The sequence below is a fragment of the Nannospalax galili genome, unplaced genomic scaffold, assembly GCF_000622305.1.
Source record: "Nannospalax galili isolate Female #2095 unplaced genomic scaffold, S.galili_v1.0 scaffold346, whole genome shotgun sequence".
NCBI lineage: Eukaryota > Metazoa > Chordata > Mammalia > Rodentia > Spalacidae > Nannospalax > Nannospalax galili.
The window spans coordinates 5,877,700-5,892,835 of NW_008357637.1; the positions used below are offsets into that span (position 1 = coordinate 5,877,700).

The 15,136-nt window shown below is 37.6% G+C and overlaps 1 protein-coding gene across 1 annotated transcript in view; it reads right to left on the reverse strand.

The window, feature by feature from the left end:
• The window catches only part of Lnpk (lunapark, ER junction formation factor), a 90,283-nt gene extending 79,065 nt beyond the window's left edge, over positions 1-11,218 (reverse strand). The window contains exons 1-4 of the mRNA XM_008855305.2: positions 11,063-11,218; positions 4,489-4,577; positions 1,971-2,012; positions 1,043-1,230 (exon numbers count right to left, since the gene is read on the reverse strand). Coding sequence (XP_008853527.1) covers positions 1,043-1,230; positions 1,971-2,012; positions 4,489-4,515 — 257 coding nt within the window. The 5' untranslated portion in view covers positions 4,516-4,577; positions 11,063-11,218. The remainder of the gene's footprint in view (positions 1-1,042; positions 1,231-1,970; positions 2,013-4,488; positions 4,578-11,062) is intronic.
• Between the last annotated feature and the right edge of the window lie 3,918 nt (positions 11,219-15,136).

Here is a 15,136-nt window from a genome sequence, read left to right on the forward strand (position 1 = left end):
AAAACTTCATTTACTTTTATGTCTTATAGTGTTTATACTGACTACAATATTGTATACCTGTATTAATTCAACTGGAAACCTAAAATTTTACAGCCAATTTTGAAAGACATGCATCTTAGCTCTGGAAATTGTTATTGAATGTGTCAATGCTGTTGTAATGAAATGCTTCTTCTAAGTATGCGGTTATTAGGTTCAACAGCGAACCTAAAAATTTTATAGCCGCTTTTGAATGAGATGATCTTTGCTCTGGAAACTGTTATTGAGTATGTTAAAGCTATAATGAAATGCTTCTTCTAAAAAAATAAAAATACATAATTTAAAAAAAAACAAAACCTTGTAACCAAGACTCCTCCTTGACTCCTGTTCCTGAACTAAGACTAGGCTAGGGGCTGTGTTAAATGCTCCCAAAGCATTTTGTACTCTGAATAACATTCAACATATTTACTACTTAATGTATACAGCATAAGAGCTATAGCCAATGACTGTGCATTTTTGTGCACCAAATACCATTATAATCCAATGTCTACACAACTATTATCCATAAACATTTGCTAATGGAATGAAAAATATGTTTTCAACAGTTTCCCAAAATTCTCAATTGAGATGCACATACTATAAAGTGCCCGATTATGAAATACTTAGGGATCAACTGCCTTACAACAGTAACTAAAATGACAGGAAAGAGTTGGGATGAAAAAAATACATATTGAGAGTCATTTTGGACAGTTGTTATTTCAGTTCTACAAATTCTTGCCCACTTATTACATTTCCCTACTCCATGCCCAATGCCTAGGGGATCATGGCCATGTATTAGAAGATCACAAAACATTGCTATTATTACAAATAACATGAGGTGATATTCCTCAGGTGTACTGATGGATTATATGGCAGAAAAATTACTCTATTATTTAGCTATCAAACTGCAAAAATATTTCAGATTTATTCAATGAGACACTAGTATTTCACAATAAAGAGAGACTGAATATATTAAAATTACATGGTCAGAATAGGAAAAGGTCAAAAAAAAGAATAATTTACTTACATCAAAGGAAAGGCAAAAAATGGTAGTGTCATTGCAAGTCTTGCTGTAAATTCATCAGGAAGATACCACAAGTACACAATTAAGCATGTAAACAGATAGAGAACTGAGGAATAGATTATTAATCTTCCAACGCATAATTTTTGCAATCTCTGATTTTTTTCCCTAAATTCTTCCAAAGCTTGAATTTCCTGTTAAGAGAAAATTATTCCATATTATTATATCTCATAAGTCATTTAAAAATTAAATTGGAAAAATATGTAACACGAGAGGAAGATCTGAAAAGATTTCTAAAATTCAATTAAATAAAATGTCCTACCATTTCATAGCAAACAATATGAAAAGGAAAACTAAAAACGAAGTTATAAATTTACACTGTCTATCCAAACTGAAATAGTAAACATTAATTTTAATCTATCATATTGGCAAAGACTAGAGGAATGAAACTGGTATCAGTAAACACTTACTGAGTTAAGCAAATAATAATTACTTATATAGCCTTTAAAACTCTGGGAAAAAATTAAATTAAATTAAAAATAAAACAGTGACCCAAATTACGTGGCTTCAATCTATTCACCATTTGCAACATTGCCAGAAAATAACTTGTTTTTTAATGAAAAGCTTTAAAGCTATAAAAATTTTTGCAGACTGATAAAAGCTACACAGTAATTTGTAATCTTTTTTATCCTGTTACACATTGATTCACACCATGCTGTAGCTGTAATTCCATTCTAACGAGTCCTATTACTTGATACAGGCTTCTGAAGTCACCGATAGAGCAGATTTTTTTGAGATCACGTAACACTCAAGTTTTCAAGATTCTTCTATATCATCTTTAAGTTCCTGTATCTCTTCTTCAAAATAAAATTACTAAAATAATATTTAATTAACACCTAAAATCAGTTAAGATACTTAAGAGTCAAGAACATACCTTATCTATACTTTCTAGAACTTCTACTGTGGAAGGTTTTGTCTGTTGTAGAAACAGAATACATGGCATTAAAACTTGTTACTGCAAACTTAAAAACATTTTGATTTATATAATCATAAATGAATACTTTAATTCAAAATTAGGTTTTCCCAATATTAAAAATATACATCCTATTTTTAATAACTAAGATCTAAATGGAACTATGTTAAGATTCTTAAAATGAAACTGAAAGTTTAAAAAACTTTTATTTCTAGAACTGTGACAGCTCTATTTTTACCATTCTTATATGCAACAAGACATTTTTTTAAGAATTTTTTTTAAATTTTTATTGAGCTTTTAAAATTGCATACAGTATTCCCTACTCACATCCAGACCCCCTCCCTCATCCATGCCTTCCCCGTCCCCAAACCCTATGCACTCTGCCATACATGCTGAGTCCTATTCATTCAGGCGTTTGTACCCAAATGAACAGGACAGACTTTTATAGAGAGAAAACAAAATTTCAAGCAAGGAAATGTTTTTTAGATAATCGTTATTCCAAAGGATTCACATACTATAATATTCACAAACTAAGAATCATCTCATTCATTATTACTAAAAATTTACCTAGGACTCTATAAAAGCACCACACAGTAACCACTTGCACCACTGGAGCTCCATAGGACTCTAGTGGTCAAATCAATCAGCTACATTCATTCTGATTCCTAAAGCACATAGTTTTTTTGAAGATCAGATTTTCAAAGAGTACCTAAGAATATGTTATTACAGCAGAGATTATTTCCCAAAAGTATTTTAGTATGAGTGGGAATGGGTCATATAACAATTAAGAAAAAGTTTACCTATTACATGCTAAACAACCAAAGACAGTAACAATTATCAATGATATAGTTCCTATAAGAGTTGTTAACCTATGATTAAATCATGCAAAATAGCCATTTTTGTATGTCAAAGCAGAACACTGATGATTTCATATATAATTCAAATTAAAAAGACAGAGAAAAATGAATAAATTTGATCCTCAAGCAATCTGTCAAAGATCTTTAAAGGGAGGTCATTTCATTCATCTGAGGAATAAAAAAAGTTGATCCCACAGAATTAGAAAATAGGAAAGTAGTTAAGCAGTGTCTAGGAAAACTGGAGATAAGGAGTTGGAGAGATGATAAATTAGGGGTCAAAGAATACAAAATTATAGATAGAAAGAGTAAGTTCTACAGAGCTATACAGCATGGTGACTATAGTTTAAAATAATATACTATATTTTATGAGTTTTTTAAATAAAGATTTTATTTTTAATTATGTCCACATGTGTGTGGATATGTGCACATGAATTCAGTGACCATGGGGGCCAGAGTCACGAGATCCCCTGGAGCTGGAGTTGCAGGCAGTTGTGAGCTGCTGGACATGGGTGCTAGGAACACTCTTAATCACTGAGTTATCCCTCCTGATACAATGGATTCTTAAAAAATGATGAGAGTGAAGTATCACCACAAAAATGATAATTATGTGAGATAATGTATCTGTTAATTAGGCTTAACCATTGTAATGTATTATACTTTCAAAAAATTTGCATACAATAAATACAATTTTATCTGTGGATTTTAAAAATAAAGAGGAAAAATAAAAAGAGGGAGTCAATATAATTCCAGTCTAAAACATGGATTAGTCTAGCAAGCCAAAAGCTAAATTATGCACCAAGAATTACTAGATTCCATCATTATGGTAATGAGTAAGGAAATTAGCAGCTTGTCCTAGACTGCATTATCTCCACTTACATTAGAAAAGAGTATTTACCAAATCATTTATATTTTCTCTCTCTAAATTTGAGATACTTCCTCCAAAGGATTATCCAATAAAATCAAACTGCATTTCTACTTTTGTTCAACCTATAATTCCTAAAACCGTATGTAGTGTGACATAAGCATATATATGTGACAAGCTTTAAATATAAAGATATAATCCATAAAAAACGAAAGTGTGGTATAGAACATATAATTTTAACTTAAAAATGGAATTTAGGCAGTATAAGAAGAAAACAAGGGGCTGGACAGATAGCTCAGAGGTTAAGAACACTGTTCTCGCAGAAGACCCGGGTTTGAATCCCAGCACCCACATGGCACCTAACAACTGTCCGAAACTCCAGTTCCAGGGAATTCCATGGCCTCTTCTGTCCTCCGCAGGCATTGCATGACACAGGTGTACTTACATACATTCAGGCAATACACGCATACACATAAAATAAAAATAATAAAATAAAAAATAATAAGACAAAGCAAGATAAAAATTTACCTAAAATACATAAATAAAAAGAATTCATAAGTAAAAATGAAATAATTATTAGGTATAAGATACCTACAGAATAAATAGAACTGCTAAGATACTGTCCAAAGTAGTAATACAAAAAAGAAATTAAACAATATCAACCTGCACTGAAAATTGTACCATGAAGGAGACCTTTACAAACAGCTTTACGTTAACACTTTTATGTTCAACTTAACTGGCAATAGAGAAAATATCTTACCCTCCATCGAGAAAGTAATCCACCCATCTTTTATTTGTAGAAACTTGGCACAATGATAAATATCATGAGTTGTCCAAAGGAAGTCACAGCTAAAAATAAAACAAGTATTTTTTAAATTTTAGTTAAATAGCACACCCATTCTAAAATTTATATGTTAAAAATACTATAAAATCCTGGGATGGTGGCATACGCCTTTAGTTTCAGCTCTCAGGAGGCAGAAGCAGTGGATCTCTGTGAGATCAAGCCCAGCTTAGTCTACTTAGGGAATTCCAGGCCAGCTGGGCCTACAGGGAGACCTTGTCTCAAAAAAATAAAAAAGAATTAATAAACATAAATATATATATTAATTTCATTGGCCTCCACTTACATGGAACTTGAATTCAGATAGTCATTGGTATATTCAAAGTGATGCCATAAAGATAAAAACAGAGCTAGAAAGTTCTTCTTAATGGCAAAGCACTTTAGAAGTGCAGACATAACTGATGATTTTCTATTCTTTTTCTTTTTTTAATTTTATGTGTATGAGTATATGAATGTACTTCCTGCATGTATGTAAGCGAACTCATGTCATGCAATGCCAGCAGTCAGAAGAGGAGTTACAAACAGTTGTTAACTATCATGTAGGTGCTGGGAACTGAACTCCCAGGAGCTGGAGTTACAGACAGTTGTTAACTATCATGTAGGTGCTGGGAACTGAACCAGGATCCTCTGCAAGAGCCACCAGTACTCTTAACCACTGAGCCATCTCTCCAGCCCTGAATTTTTTTTTTTTTTTTGTCTTTTTGAGACAGGGTCTCCCTGCTGTAGTCCCAGCTGACCCAGAACTCGCTATGTAGACCAGACTGGTCTTGAACTTAGAGATCAGCCTGTCAATGCTGGGATTAAAGGCATGCACCACCACTCCCAGCTAATAAAAAGTTTTACTCTTTCATTCTACAGACAAATAAAACCATATTTTTTATTCATTTCCCAAATAAACTATTTAAGGCTTAGGAGTATTTTATAATGATCAGAATAATATCACCTTATAAGTAATCATAGAGAGTCAATTGAAATAAGTAAGAGTTACAAGGCTAGCTATAACTTGAACAAATTTTTCAAAACTTTGAGCCTTAATTTGTGCATGTAAATTAGAATTAATAATGTCAGCACTTTGTCACAGGATAGCCTTTAGTGCTATCACCTTGGAGATAAGAAAACTAAATGACAACAGATTTAGTCATTTGCCCAACAGCACTTAAGAAACATGGCCTAGGGGGCTGGAGAGATGGCTCCGCAATTAAGAACATGACTGAAGTTCTTGCAGAGGACCCGAGTTCGAATCCCAACACCCACATGGCAGCTAACAACTGTCCATAACTCCAGTTCCAGGGGATCCAACAGCCTCTTCTGTCCTTCGTGGGCATTGCATGACACAGGCGCACTTACCTACATGCAGGCATAACATTCATACACATAAAATAAAAATAATAAATAAAATATTTTTTAAAAAAGAAAGAAACGTGGCCTAAAGTCCCTGTCTTTGAACTTCTTGTTCCTATTACTAAACAGTGCCTGTTCAACACCCCTGATAAGCATGTGTCTCTGAAATCCTAGGATCCTCAAGCTAGTTGACCCTCATGTTAGCTAGCTTGTATTCCCTTCTTTTGTTTACCCTCATACTCAGATATTGCATAGTCAGGAATAATTATATTCTAAATCAATTTACCAGTCGATTGTTACATAATTTTTCACCTCTTTTACATTGAAATGATAAAAGTATACTTTCTAATTCACTTTTTTTTTTCTTTTTGGTCTTTTTGAGACAGGGTCTCCCTGTAGCCCCAGCTGGCCTGGAATTCACTATGTAGACCAGGCTAGCCTTGGACTCAGAGATCCACCTGTCTCTGCTTCCCAAATGCTGGGATTAAAGGCCTGCACCACCAGGCCTGGCATACAAATTGACATATTTTTATCAGGTTACAAGTAGATAGTTGACCATGTATACACACGTATATACACACACATACAGAGGCATAGTTCCCACATTTTTAAGCATAAATACAATCACAAAATAATTATCAGTACCAAATTAACAACTGTAATACTATTTATATATTGGAATTAGATCAAGGCATACCGATCTTAAAAGTTTTTCTTAGAAAAGTAAAGCATGCCTAATTATAAAATACTTTCAATTACAAAGTGATTTTAAGGATGAAGTATCTATAATCTGTTCTGAAAAATAATGAAATATTCAAATATAGTGAATTTTATAAGCTACAACTAAAGTGCAAGCAGAGTAACATTAATCCTTCAGTATTAGCTCAGTATTCAACTGTCTAAAATGTGACTATGGGAAATTCAGGAATTCTAATGAAGTACAACTTTCTGTGTCAAAATACTAAGTGAATTGTAAAACCTTTTTTCTTGATGTTGGGTTTTGTTTTTGTTTTTGTTTTGTGGCAGGATCTATGTATCCCTGGCTGGCCTGGCACTAAGTAGATCAGCTGGCCTTGAACTCACAGAGATCCATCTGCCTCTGTCCCCCCACAGTGCTAGGATTAAAGGTGTAGCCCACCTTGCCCAAAAACCTTAAAATGCTAAAAATAATCACCAAGAAAGCTGGGAGGGAAGAGAGTCAGAAGAACCACTTAACTTACTATCTCAAAGCATACCTCACTTCACTATTTTGGACTAATTTATGTATCTAACATACAACTGGACCATGTATTTTAGTTTCTAAGAGAATTATATCCTTCCAAGTCAAATTTGTACCCACCACACCCTAAGACCAAATTATTTATGTTTTGGTTGGGTTTTTTGAGACAGGGTCTCCCTATGTAGGCTACCCTAGCCTCAACCTCCACGTTCCTGCCTTAGCCTCCTGAGCGTTGGGATTATAAACCTGTTCCACCATGCCCTGCCTGGCTTAGACTGCCTTTTTGCTATCTGTAATTAATGACAATATCAGTTAAACACTTAGCACTTTGTCTCTATCAGGCCCTAAAACAAATGCTTTATAAGAATTTTATCATTTAGATACTATCCCTCCACTTTACAAATTAAGACCCTGGGGTTAAGTAATATGCTAAGCCCCAAAGATATAAAGCAGCAAGGCCAAACATCACATTTTAGTTCTGATTTCTAAGCAACCAGTTGTTCCCAACAACATAAAATTAAAAATAAGAATACTTTATACAGTTTAGACTGGAATGTTTATATATTAAATAGAAAGACCTGGGGATTTAAGTCAGAAGTAGAGAACTTGCCTAGCATATGTGAGGCCCTCAGTTCAATCCCCAGCATCATAAAAAATAAATAAAAACAAAAGTGAAATAAATTATATGAAAGCACCTTGGACTTTCTCAAATATTTGATAAACAGAACTTCTAAAATGAAAAGTTATAAACACAAGAGACAGTGCTAATGCAATGTATCAGGTATCCCAATGTCTTTATTGGAGTAAATTTGAACACTTAAATCTTCATTAGAGAAAAGTTAAATGACTTGTCAAAGTTATATAACTCCAGTTAGAAGTGCAACTGGTACTAGAAGTCTGAAAACAGCATGGACTTTACTGCTTATTACCTTTTAAGTAAGCATATGAAATATAGTCATAATTCACAATAAATACCTATTTTTATATCAATTATTTGCTTAGAGAATGTTTTGCTGTTAAAGAAACAAATTATGGTTTAGCCTCCAAGTTCCCTGAAGCAAGGGGTTGTGCTTTTAAATTTATCCTCTGAAATAATATTAGAGTCACGGTCATTAAAGTCATATGCATGTTTTCATATTCATAATCAAAGACAGTCAATTCATTGTCTCAGCAATCAAATTCTGGTATTAAGGAAGTATATGTATATTTACTATAATGTACATACTAGTTTCCAACAGATGTGAGAGCACAAAAAAAAATATTTTCTTTTTTTTTTTTTTTGTCTTTTTTTTTAGACAGGGTCTCCCTGTAGTCCCAGCTGACCTGAACTCACTATGTAGACCAGACTGGCCTTGAACTCACAAAGATCCGCCTGCCTTTGGCTCCCAAGTGCTGGGACTAAAGGCATGCGCCACCACACCCGGCCTTTTTGTCTTTTTGAGACAGGGTCTTCCTGTAGCCCCAGCTAACCTAGAACTGGTTATGTAGACCAGGATGGCCTTGAACTCACAGAGATCCACCTGCCTCTGTCTCCCCCATGCTGGGATTAAAGGCATGCACCACCACACCTGCCTTAATTTCATATTTCTATCTCAACCACTGCTTCTGTCCTTTTCATCCAAACATCGTAACTTCAATTCTAGTTGCCTTTCAGGTCCTATGAAACAATGGGCAAATAAATTTCTTAAACCTCCCTATTACTCAATTTCCTCATCTTCAAAAGAGATAGTTAGACTGCTCTTCAATGCTGAAAGGCTCAAATAACATATCCTAAGCTATCTACACCAATACCTGGCACATGATGATTACTCAATATAAATTGCTTCTATTGCTATAGTCATTGCCATTTTCTAATCCACTTCTCCTTTCTCCCAAAGTAACCCTAGCATTTCCTTCTGAAGCATAACCAATTTACTTGCCCTTAACTGGACCTCAAGTGGCTTGTCCTAAAAAACTCTAACAGGAACCTGTACAGCCTCTTTCTAACTGATAGCACAATGGGACTCAGCATGACCTTAAGGACTGAGTGCATCTAAATACAGTTTTCAGTCAGCATTAACGCCTACCATATTATTTGGTGTTTTCTTCTATTATATTCATACTCATGTGTGGGTGTCCAAATCTTAAATATTTTTCTTGATTTGCCAGTTCATTTCAAATCACATTGAAACAATGGAATAAGATAGAGCTGTTTTCAAACTGTAGCTCAACTATATACCAGTCACATGATGGTAGGCAAATTACTTAAACCATCTAAGTCTTAGTTTATAAAATGGTGAAAATAGTTAGACTTCATGGAACTGCATAAGTGAAATTATCACTTGACACAGTACTCAGCACATAGTAAATGCTTAATAAATTATAGCTATTATTATTGCAGTAACCAGAAAACACATAGTATTTAAATAGGGCACATTTCTAACTTTTTAAAAATAAGCACTTGTTTCATAATTTTAAAATTAGGAAATAAAATAAGTTTGTGTTTTTACTAAAAATGTATTTTTTTATCATTTACTCTACCATAAAAAAATAAAGCATAATATTCTGCAGGCACTTCCCATTATAACACCCTGTAGGCCTTCATAGAAAGCAGCAAGAGAAGTTTTGTGTCGAACTAAGTTCCAAACTTAAATATAAACTAGTCTTCAACAGCAACTCGCAACATTATATATAGAATTTAAGATGGGTGAAATTTGTTCAAAGTCTTTCAAATGTCCAAACTGATAAGGCAGTTCTGAAATACCTTACACCTCTAAAAAAGCTTTTGATATGTGATGAGGAGGGGCTGACTTTAAGTCAATTTCCATTCTGAATTAAACAGTACCACAAAAATGACTTTGCCTACGAAATTATATTTTTGTGATAAGCATAATGTCCTCTTTACAGTCTCTTTCAACATATAAACATTATATAAATTTATTAACAGTATTACCGAGTTGACCTCAATAGATGTCAAGAACTTTTAAAAACTCTATGTTTAAATGCACCGCTCTTGTTGAAAAGCATGTCCTTAAATCAACTCGGTTCTCCAAAGAAGGTACTACGGGGCTTCTGAGGACTAGGGATTAGCCGTGCCTGCCAGCTTCAACATATGCCTGAAACTATATTTATGTTGAACTGTCGACTCTGCCAACGATGAAACTGAGGTCATGCAGACAAGAAAACAATAGACCCAGCAACACAGAAGCCAAAGAAGAGGGAACACGGAAAACTCAGTGAGTCACAGCTCACTGTGTGAGGCGCACAATCAGCGAACTAAACTCGCCAATCCCAACTCTCAATTTGCTAACACCTCATTAAAGAAACGAACTAATGTAGTTTCGAGTGGCTTTTCGCTGCCGCCCCTAACACTGCGGCTCTCTGTCCTCCCACTCCACCCCTCAGGCAGGTCCCCGTCCCTTAATAAGGACAATGGTGAAGGGGCCGCTCTCCCGAGCAGCACAAAATCCACGCCCACACGGGCTGAGCAGCATGACACTGAGTTTTCAACCCTTCCTCTGTTACCAACTCCTGTGGCCTCTGCACATCTCAGAGGACGTGGGAGGCGGCCAGCGCACTCAGGGCGGACATTTCGGCCAAGGATGTGCTCTCTGGGACCTTGCAGCACTTCTCCGGGCGGGTGGGGCAGAGCGCTCAGGCTCCAGTCCAGCACTGCCCCGAATCCCCAACCCTACAGCAGCGGAAAACGGCCTGTTGCCTTGGGGAGGCAGAACCGGGTTTTGAGCACTCGGGAGCCACGCGGGCCGCTGTCCTGGAAGTGCTCGGGGACGGCCGCCCAGGCGGGACGCGCGGCTGACGGCGCGGACACAGCCTCCACCGAGCTCTAGGCCACTCCGCCGGGGCGGAGGCGGCCGGGCTCGCGCTGGCTCCCCGAAGAAGCCCAGTGCCCCGTCTACGCGACCGACCCCGCCGCCCTCACCTTCTCCATCCTACCTGAGGAAAGCGGGAGCCGCCCGGCCCCAGCGTCCACTCGGGCCACTCGGGCCAGCCTCGACCGCCACCACGCAGCCAGCCTCCGCAGCCGGCAGCCACAGCTACTGACAGACCGCAGGGCCGAGCCAATGCCTTCCCATCAAACCCCGCGCTCCCGCTGCCAGCCAATGGGCGCCCAAGCCGACGCGCGCCGCTCCCCCGTCATGTGACCAGGCGGGGCCAGCAGTCTGCGTTTGGTGGTTGGAGGAGTGCCGCGGGGACAGTGTGGGCTGCGGGTCCTCGTGTTGCAAGGGTTGTGACCATTCACCCTGACTCTTACTAGTAGTTGTTTTTACTCTTCCTCTGCCTCCTTATAAACTTTCCCCCAAGTCTCGCCGAAGAGAGAAAACGCTGAAAGAGAGCCTGGGTTCCAGAGCCTCAAGTGAAGCATGGGGAGGAAAAGGGGAGTGAGGAGGTGTGTCTGGGAAAGAGCCCAAGCTGGAGCCCTGGATCAGCTGTCATCCAGCAGGCAGACCCTTCATAGCTCAGAAGAGGCCAGTTTCCAGCATAGCCCGTGGAGTTTTTAAAAACAGTGCTGCCAGGTTATACTCCGTGAGTGCTTGAGGCTCATGGACGTCAAAAAGGGTCCTTTGATGACTGGGCGCTTAACAGTGTGGGGTGAGCTCCAGATGCCAAAGACAGGTCAGTTCAAACCTGTGGGTAACAAGAGGTAAGCTGCAAATGCTAAAAGCTGTAGGTAAGAAGAAAAGCTGACCTTTCCATCGTAAACTCTTAACCCCAAGAACATTCTCAAAAGGCTCTAATAAAAGCCTGCAGAAACCGTTGCTATGTTTCACTAATATTTGATATATTGCCTAAAGATTCCTAGACAACTGCAAGTATCAATAACAAACTGCACTTGTATGAGAAGGAAAAACTAGAGATGTGTACATGTAGCATGATCAAGGGAAACTTAAGCAAAGGATTTTATCCTGTCTTAACCATGTGTGCAATCAGCTTTAATGGGTTTCTCTAGTTATTAAAAAATTTCTAATTTTTCAAAACAAAATAGGTATAATATACTATGTTAAAGCCAATAACACAGGTAAAGTTTAAAAAAAGAAGCACAGTATCCTCTCTCTGACCCACAGGCCTCTCTCTCCTGGGTGAGCTGTTCAAGCCTTCCACACCATGACTGCCCCAGCCTCACTCACCCTCCCATCTCCCCCACCGGGCTCGCCTCCTAGCCTAGGTCCTGTCCCATTCCTTGTCTTGGTGCCCCAGACACATGGGGAAGCACCACTGCTGCCTGATCCATCATATCCAGACCAACTCAGTTCCTTCTTGGGTCCCCTGGAGTGCTCTGGGGCTGGCCCCACCCTCACCTCCCTCTGCTTCCCTGGGTCTGCACAACCAACCGTCCTCTTTCCTGGACTCCTGGACTTACCTTTCCTCTTCCTGGTCCTTGGCATCCAGACCAACCCAGCTCCTCAGTGCAGTCCCCAAGAGACCTTCAGGTGCTTCCAGCCCCCATCGTTCTTTGCATATCTGGGTGGCACCACTACCAGCTGCCCTAGAGCAGGATCTTTCCTAGGACCCGCTCACAGGCCAGTCAAACCCCCAAATTTCTGAGGCCAAAATCTTTCCTGGAGGGATCCAGACCTTAGGAGAAAGCCTGAGAGCATATGATCCTCATCTGACTTGGGCCTCTGTGGGAACTCCTGAAGACAAAAGCAATCTGGCCACTCCAATATAAAGTCAAAAGAGAGAACTGGAAGCTTAGATGAACCAGCTTTTCATGCCAAAAAGCAAACCACAAAGACATGTAAAGTTCACAAAAAGAAGCAGACCTAAACATGAATGCCTGAGTCTCACACAAGAATCAGAAACTACGAAAGAAATTCACATGTAAATATCAAAGAGAAAAAATAATAACATGAAAAACAAAAATAACATATCCTAATTAAATACCAATAGTCCTCTAGAGGAGTACAGTGAGAACCCCCTATAGATAAGGCAGGACATGGAACTCAAAAGAACAATTATAAACATGATAAAAAAGAATTCAGTGAATTTGAAGCACACAAAAGAAATCAAAGACCTGGAGGAAGATAGGGATAAACATCTGAATGAATTCAGAAAAGAGTTAGAAATATTGAAGAATACTCAGGCTGAAATGAAGAACTGAAACACTCAGTAAGCCAATTAGAAATGACAGGAGAAAGCCTCACCAACAGGATGAATGAAATGGAAAACAGAGTATCAAGACTGGAAGATAAAGTGGATGAACTAGACCACTCAAGCAAAGATTATGAAAAATTAAAGAACTCACAAGAATGGAACATGCAGGAATTGTGTGACACCATAAAGAGACCAAACTTACAAATCATAGGCATACTGGAAGAAGATGAATCCCAAGATAATGGCAAGGACCACATCTTCAACAGAATCGATGAAGAAAATTTTGCAAAATTAAATGCATGCCCGTACAAATACAAGAAGCATAGAGAACACCAAACAGACAGGACCAGAAAAGAAACTCTCCACAGCACATCATTAAAACACTAAACATACAGAACAAAGAGACAATACTGAAAGCTACAAAAGAGAAACAACAAGTCACATATAAAGGAAAACCCATTAGGATCACAGCTGACTTTTCAATGGAAATTGTGAAAGCCAAAAGAGCCTGGATCAAAGCATTCCCAGTTTTAAATGACCACAGATACTAACCCAGATTACTATACCCAGTCAAAATGTCTATTATAGTCAAAGTGGAAAGAAAAATCTTCCATGACATAAATAGGCTGAAGGAATTCATGTCCACAAAATCAGCCTTTCAGAGAGTTCTGGAAGGAATACAAAGAGCTGAAGAAATGAATGACTATACACAAGGGGTTGCACAAAGAAATTCAATGAAGGTATAACTGTGGAAAATTACAGCTATATCAAGAATGTAAAAAGAAATAAAAATGACAGGATTCAATACACATCTTTCATTAATAACTTTAAATATTAACGGACTGAACTCCCCAGTCAAAAGACACAGATTAGGTGAATGGATTATGAAACAAAACCCATCTTTTTGTTGTTCGCAAGAAACTCATCGCACTTTCAAGGACAAACACTATCTTAAAGTGAAAGGATGGAAAAAAATATACCAAGGAAATGGTACTAAGAGCAGGTGTAGCAATCCTAATATCTAACAAAATAGACTAAAATTAATCAAAAGGGATAAAGAGGGCCACTACATTCTGATGAAAGGAACAATAAATCAAGAAGATATTACAATCATGAACATATATTCACCAAACTCTGGTGCACCCAACTTCAAAAAAATTACTATAGGACTTTAAGACCCAGACTAATCACAATTCATTAATAGTAGGGGATTTCAATACCCCACTGTCTCCATTAGATAGGTGAACAGGGCAGAGAGTTAACAGATAGACATCTGAATTAAACAATACCATATATCAAATGGACTTCACACACATTCACTGAGTATTCCACCCAAGCACCAAAGGACATATTTTCTACTCAGCACCCCTCAGCACCCCATGAAACCTTCTCCAAAATCGACCATATACTGGGGCACAAAACAAACCTCAACAAATACAAAAAGACTGAAATAATTCTACGCATTCTATCAGACCACAATGCAATAAAGCTTTCAATCAACACCCTAAGAAACCCTAATCACCACATGAACACATGGAGATTAAACAACACACTCCTGAATGATGAATGGGTCAAAAGTGAAAATAAGAAAAAAATAAAACTCTTCCTGGAATTAAATGAAAAGGACAATACAACACGACAAACTCTGGAACACACTGAAAGCAGTCCTTAGAGGAAACTTTATAGCTACATCAAAAAATTGGAAAGAAAAGAAATAAATGACTTAAAGTTGCAACTCAACACACTTGAAAAGCAACAACAAGGGAAACCCAAACCCAGCAGACAAGAAGAAATAACAAAAATTAGGGAAGAAATTGAAGAAATTGAAGCAAAGAAAACAATACAAAGATTCAACAATTCCAAGAGTTGGTTTTTTGAAAAGATAAACAAGATTGACAGACTGCTAGCCCAGTT